Source organism: Argentina silus (genome assembly GCF_951799395.1).
Source record: "Argentina silus genome assembly, chromosome: 1".
NCBI classification, from domain to species: Eukaryota; Metazoa; Chordata; class Actinopteri; order Argentiniformes; family Argentinidae; genus Argentina; species Argentina silus.
The window spans coordinates 20,220,034-20,227,725 of record NC_139655.1 but is presented as its reverse complement, the minus strand read 5'-3'; the positions used below and the strand labels follow the sequence as shown (position 1 = coordinate 20,227,725).

General features: G+C 45.1%; 1 protein-coding gene across 1 annotated transcript in view; it reads right to left on the bottom strand.

Annotated features, from left to right (window-relative positions):
- Window positions 1–7,692, bottom strand: part of pcdh7b (protocadherin 7b) — a gene marked incomplete at its 3' end in the record, with an annotated part of 96,291 nt that overhangs the window by 41,632 nt on the left and 46,967 nt on the right. The window contains 2 exon segments of the mRNA XM_083669036.1: window positions 6,864–6,953; window positions 6,955–7,080. Coding sequence (XP_083525162.1) covers window positions 6,864–6,953; window positions 6,955–7,080 — 216 coding nt within the window.

Sequence of the window (7,692 nt, the reverse complement as noted above, 5' to 3'; positions counted from 1 at the left end):
AGAGGAGGAAGGGAGAGAAAAAGAGCAGAGGGAGGGAGAACAAGCAAAAGACAGAGTGAATGGGAGAGAGAGGGACAGAAACAGAGAGGGAGGGAGGGAGGTTTTGGCTGAGCGCCTCAAAGGTGTTTAATTGTCTTCATTGAAGACCGCCCCACCTGTTTCCCCCTTCCTCCAGCTGACACAGATATCACAGCCAAGAAACAGAAAAAAAAAAAAAAAAAAAGAAATACATAAAAACAAAAAGCAACACATTTCAAATCCACAGCTGCCTGAGAGAACGATTTTTCTCCCAGATAGCATGTGCCAGTGCGATTCGGAAGCAGGCCAAATTGCTAGTCGCCGCTTGGTTGCACCTAAAAGGCCCATCCGAACACAGTGGCTCAGTGGCTCGTATGACTATACTAACCCTCATTGAAAATGCAGTCATGTACCCTACTGTGGCTTGAAAGCTCATGCTTGTCTCTCTCTCTGTGTTGCCTACAGGCCTATGCCTGTCTGTTTCTGGCCATACGTACTGTACAGTACACAGAATACAGAGGCCAAATTTGAAGTGATAAAAATGTAACTTCTCACTGTGGTGCCTCTCTTTGTAGTAGTCTTTTTTACTAATGCTAACCCTTCTTCATGGGGTCTTGTTGTACCATGGTGTATAATATACTGAGGTGTTGGAAGCAGACTGTACATGGTGCTGCAGTGGTCTAGGTGACAGGCCTAGTGTGTACTGTACTGTATACTGTATGACAGTTGAGGTGATTTGAATACCTGCCTGCCCGATCGGAGCAGTGATCAATCATTCTCCTGCCAAGATCTGCTCCCTACCGCAAATACCAGCTTCGACTCACACGCCCTCCTTTGCTGTCTCTCTCTCCCTCTCTCCTTCTCTTTTTCTCTCTTTCTCTCCTACTCTCTCGATCCTGCCTCATGATGAAGGGAATGAGGTAAGGAAGACGGAGAGACGAGGGGCATGCATCCAGCAAGACAACCATGTCCTATAGTAGACAGGCATAGCTAATAAATATCCTCCAAACATGGCTAAGACATTCTTCCATGTCTGTGGCTGATTTCATTTTTCTGACAAATACAGTTTGGGTTTTTAACTCGTTTTAGCCCCTCCCTCCCTACACATAAAGGATGACCTTGGAGAGGGGTGTGAAAATGTGAGAATGTAAAACACAGATTGACTGTGTAGGGTCTCAGAGTGTGTGATTACACTGCTCTGGATGTCAGGAGGAGAGTCAACGTGTGTGTGTGTGTGTGTGTGTTTGTGTGTGTGTCTATGGTGTCCGTCTTTGCTATACACACTGTCTCATTTCTACCAAGTTGGGGATGTGAAGCATTGCACCAACGCTGCTGAGCTCTTGAAATATGAATAGCTTTAATTAAATGGGCTCGCATTGCCATCTGGCCCTTGGATTGGGACTCTAATGAATAGAGTTTTTCTACCATGCGCACGAACACTCACTAATAACCAGTCTAAGCAGCGGTCTGATGGGCAAAACAGAGCGAGAGAAGAAACAACAACACCATTATGTACAACGCAGCGCTGCTCTATGCAGCTGGAACAACTCTGAGAGACGGAGAGATGAGAGATGGAGAGAAAGAGAGCAGGAGGCAGAGAGCAATAAAAGGAAGGGATGGAGTGAGGTGAATATGTGTGTGCGTACTATCTGTTTGGTTTGTGTGTGTGTGTGTGTGTGTGTGTGCGTGCGTGCGTGCGTGCGTGCGTGTGTTTGTAGGACCCGGAGCATATTACCTGACTGAAAAGCGAAGTGATGTGGTACTTGTTTATCCCATTGCATTGAGCGGCCTGCTGACGCTGATGATGTTTGTGAACCAGCGGCAGCACCCCAAGAGTTCCCTCCTAACAGCCAAACTATACCAACGCTGTCACGGCACCGTACCGTACCGCACCGTCCCGTACCGTACCGCACCGTCCCGTACCGTACCGTACCGTGAGCTGCAGTTTAACAACTCACGGTGATCTATGAGACATGCTAGACCGCATGTAAAAGCAGCACGTCTGCGAAGCGCGGCTCACTTGAAGCAGCGTAGTTGTACGCTTTGAGTCTATTTTCCTCGGCAGCGAGAGCATTGCAGGGGTGTAGACACAGAGAAATAAGCACATAATATCAAATATCAATTCACAAATAATCTCAATCATCCTAAAACTAAGTAGGAACATTGCAAAAACATTTGAAACCTCCAGTTACGAAGTGTAGCCAGAATTATTTTCAGATAGCTTCCCTTTGTGAAATACAGCTGTTCTGTCATCAGATCAACGGTTGTGGCAACGCATCTCGTCACGCTCTTGGTGCAGCACCCTGTAAACTGTGTTAACTAAGACGCTACGCTCTCATTTCCGTGTTGGTGTAGTTTCGGCATAAGACCCAGCAGGAGAGAGAGAAGACAGAGGAGGGAGGGGGAAAAAGAGAACAGGGAGAGAGGAGAAAGGCTGCCTCACTGCAACCAAAGCAGAGAGAAACGCCATGAATGCTAATGCTACAGTAGTGCCCTGCTTCATCCCTCTATCACTGTCTCCCAGTCTCTCTCTCTGCCAAAGAGACACTATGACATATCTGCACCTCTCTCTCCTTCTGTTTCTATGCCGTTAATCTCTCTCCCTCTCCCTCCCTGTATGATGGGCCTCCCTTGAGAGTTAGTATATCTTATCTCTGCCTCCATGTCATCTGAGGCCAGGGGGAGCAGAGGGGTGTGAACACCATCCCGAATGCACCTATTTCACATTCACATTCAAGTTATGAAAAACACAGTTTAGCTGTTAGCCGTTAGCACAACACAGACCACAGGTCTAGCGCTATGTCCCTATCTACCAGACCAACAGGGTAAATGATAGTTAGCTATCTACCAGACCAACAGGGTAAATTATAGTTAGCTATCTACCAGACCAACAGGGTGGTTATGTAAATTATATTTAGCTATCTACCGGACCAACAGGATGGTTATGTAAATGATAGTTAGGTCCAGGCGGCTATAAGGTTTGCATTCCATACATAGAAACACTGAGCCAAAGCATTCTTTAGTAGCCTAAAGACATATGTATGACTTACTGTATCTACTGTATGTCTATTAAATGATGAAAAACATCAAGCAGCGATTCAAAGGAAGTGACTCATAGAGCAGCTCCCCTGTAAGCGAGGTACTTATTGACCTATTGAACACAAACAACATGTCTGCTTTAATCAATAACATCAAGTCATATAGCTTCTATGCCTGGGAGCAATTCCAACCTGTGCTAAGAATGGTTACACATCAAGCATAGATGAAAGGGCAATGAGGAAAGGTATTTTATGTAGGTATGCTGCGGTTTACATTGGGAAATGTGTGATTCACAGGCGTTATGGTGTTATACAGATCAATATAACTGATATGAATTCTGACCTAGCAATAAGACATGTCTGAAACACTCCTCATGATCCAGAAGTATCTAATAGAGTGTTTGACTTCCAACACTCAGTGTTTATGAATAACTAATGAATGACGGGTAAACGTATGAATAACTCAACGCACTTCTGTGCATCAAGTCTTAAGCTCTACAGTTTTGCAAGTGCAGTTTTGAATATGGAACTACAGTAGGTTGTGTAGTGTGTCGGTAGGGAAGGTGGGCTAGAGAGAGTGGTATGCAGGGCCTACTTGTCATCTTTTAGATACTTCTCCCCCCATCTTTCAGGGTCACAGTTGTATTGCCTCTGGGTACACTGCAGTAAGCCTGATGTCTTCATAAAAAAAAAAAAAAAAACATGAATGGCTGGCTGTAATTTGGACTGTCTCTATGGAAATGACGGTGAGAACATAATAAAGTTTGAATGCTGACCTTGACCGGAGATAAGAAAAATGAAAACATGGAGAGAGTTATTGTCCCTGGGCTCATCTGAGTTGACAAGGGGGAAGAATGTGAAGAGAGAGACGGAGGGAGAGAGGGGGGTGTGCAGTGTTGGAGGACTGGGCATGCACATTGATTGGGTGATTATCGATTGACGACGACCAAGTCGGAGAGCGCAGGATTTCCCACATGACTCCCAGAGCCTCAGAACAAGCTCCCCCCTCATCAAACAGAACTCTGACAGGCTCCAAGGATGCCAGTCAACCTCACGGTGTAGATACGGGAATAACAGCACGGGACAGAGGAAGAACGATGACCTTCACTAACCCAATCCATTGTCACTAACCAAAAACACTCAATTGTGTGACATTTCTAAATCACATAGTGCAGGACTTTATGAACTTGAAATGAAGGTACTAATATGAAACTTTAAAGATATAGCTAATCGAACACACACACACACACACACGCGCACACGCACACACGCACGCACGCACACACGCACACACGCACACACACACACACACACACTCCCCTCTTTCTGACCTTAATCCTAACGTTCTTGTCAGAGCCGCGGGTGAGAGGACACACACAGCGGGACGACACAAAGACGCAGTGCCGCTCCCCTATTACACACATCTCTCACGCAACGTAATGACCACAATTACTAGTGCCTAACGATGCGCGTTCTGAGGCTCTACGGCATTGCGCCCATCTGCTATCTTTTGTTTCCCCTTTTTTATAACTCCACATTCTAATGGACTGAGGGTTAGCAAAGAGCTAATGTAGCATTGGGGAGTCTGTGTGTGCTTGGACTGCTGTATGAAGAAACTGCATAACCAGACTGAGAGCAGTTCAGCCATTCACCTTTCAGTGATTCAAACTGGAGAAGTATCCCTAGTTGGGCTATGCAAAGAGGGTAGAAAAGCGAACATAGTCCTCACAGCCAATCAGATTGCAAGTTTTTCAGTAGAAGCCAAGAAGAGGTCCTACACCAAAGCTTTCGCTTCCTCTACCACAAGACCAGTCACTACTGCAAAAAGATAGGCAGGGGGCTGAAAAAGAACAACAAAAAATATTATGGATATGTGGATTAAAATACTAAAGATATGATACTAGGTGTGTTGTTTGAAATTTGTGACGCAGTAAAAGAGGAGAATGTACTTGACCAACACACACTCCCCCAAATGACGAAGGCAATAAGGACACACACACGTGTGCACGCATGCACACACACACACACACACACACACACACACACACACACACAGAACAAATCAACTGATCCTCTTAAAGATTGTGAGCAGTGGTAGGGCCACTGTTCTTATTCTATAGAGAGTGATTCATCTGGCTGGCTTCGTATGACCTTGACTTCACAAATCTTAACATCCACAAGAAATATAAAAGAGAATTCACAACTGACTCTGCAGTAGTAATGAAAGTGTTTGATTCCCTCATTTTTTATTTTGTAACTTTGCAATGTGTTTTTCTTCTTACGTTTTAGTTCAGTTGATTTGATTGATAGGTAGATCACAGTTTTGATCTAATCTGCCTGTCTGGTATTGATTGGCTCAGTCCAATTACTTTAAGCGCAGCCCAAATTGAAATGAGCCTTTAATTGAGCCTAATTTGGCCCATAAATGGGAAGCCATTGTCTGAATGTGAGGCTTTAAATACCCAGAGGGCAGCCCCCAACCCACGCTTAGTCAGCCTGGGCAATTTCACCTCCTAAACGTTTTTAATCTGCATTTAGGCTCAAATGATCTCAGAATGGCTAAGTTAAAAAGCCCATTTCCTACAGCTGTAAGTGCCCATTCTGTCTGTCTGTCTGTCTGTCTGTCTGTCTGTCTGTTGGCTATTTCAGAACCAAAGCGAGAGATTCACTGCCCTTAGGTCAAAGCGGGCCCTTATTTAACCCTTATTTAGAAGTACAAGTCATTATGGAAAGGAATGCCTACTACAGTCAAAATGACAAGCTACCACAACATCTCAGTTCTACTGCCAAAGACAGAGCCATGAGTTGCATAAGGAATCCTATGATTTGAATATTCTAATCCACGGCCACTCACAGAGCCTCCGCGCTCAGGCGTACACTCTTATGACAGCCACAGCTTGTTAGATACAACCCAGACTATTAGTGGGACTATTGCCCTAACCTCTAAACCTCACTTGTTATCCCCATACCACAGAATACATCAAACTGCAGTAGCGGAATCCAGCACTGGCTGTATTCAACAGAAGAGGGGAGGAAGGGAGGAAGCTATGCAGAGATCCATAAGACAATCACTGCTTTCATGTCTCCCTTCTAACCCCTTTGGAGTTGTATCCTCCACCATATTACAACCTTCAGAGCATCAACTCCACCTGTGATTCACTGATTGCAGAATAATAAGCCAGCGTTAGTCTCTAGACCAGTCTCATTGAATATCTGCACTACAACTTGCCTGTTTCCACTCAGCTCATGAACTTAATTTCATCATTTGAGATCAAAATGAAATTCACTGGCAATTGAAAAGGGATGCAGTTAAAGAACTGGCAGAAGTTCAAAGGAAGGACTACGGAGGGCTTGAAAAAAAAATGTGCTCATTAGTTAAACAGCTCTGATCAAATTAGCCAGGTCTTTTCATAAACCAGGTCTTCCATAAACAAGATGTGGACTCCACATCACTGATGAAGAGAATGACTGACCATGAGGCACCTCAGACTATATTCATTTGATGAATGGTCTGAGATTTAATCAAAACTACACTTCGGTTGCAGACAAAAGTGTTTACATGGTTGTATGGAAACATGTCTCAACCGGACCAACATGTCTCAACCGGACCAATGAGAACTCCATGCTTTCAAATAAACTACACAACTGTGCACAGTAACACTCACTTCCCTCGATAAAAGAAATTGCTATGCATGTGTGTTAGTTATCTGCATGTATCTGTACCTATCTATATCTACAGTATAAGTGTATAAGTGTCTGTGTGTATTTATCTTATTGTTTATTTATCTCCTCAGTGTTTGCCCCTACCATTTTCCATATGCTCTGCCTCACCGACACTGCCATCCGGCGTGGTCCTCTCGTAGCTGTCCTCGGGCAGGGGTAGGGCGCCCAGCCGGGGGCCCGACGAGCTCTTGCTGCTGGGCGTCTCCGACTCCTCCAGCCCGCTGTCGTAGCAGCTCTGCAGCGATCCCTGGTTGGGGTCCTGGGCCTGGCTCACCACCGAGAAGGTCACTCGGCGGAATGGCTACAAGAGAATAGAAATGTCTGGGGGTCACTGACTGGATCTGGACCTGGCTGGGTCTGAATGAGGAGGGGGAGGAGGAGCGGCCCAGGTTGTTTCCGCGGGACAGGATTTTAAAGGGGACAATTTGAGGGGTGTAAGGGTTCACAGTTGGGGTATACCATGAGACAATGGCTGAGGGGGCTAAACAATGAGGGTGGGGGACAGGGATTTAGAAGGTAGGACTTATACTGTAGGTATACTGTGGGTGAAAAACTTGATGCACTAAAGTCTACACAGGGATCCACATTATCGGACTACAGTTTGGTGCCAATGGTAACTAATGTCAACCTATGCTAACCTATGCTAAGTAAAAGCTATGACATCACACAAGGAGCTGTCAGTCACACAAAATGTTAGCAATGAATGGGAATACAGCCACTCAATGAAATCCTTCAATAAAGAAGGACAAGCCCCCGACACCTTATAAAGGATACGTGAGGGGAGTATAAACATAAGCTTTCACAACCCTGAGATCATCTGTAATGCCCATAGGACCAAGTGCATATGGCATGTAACTGATCTTGTGTGTTAAATACAGCTAAGGAGAAGTGAAGGACGACGCAGCCTCTTTCA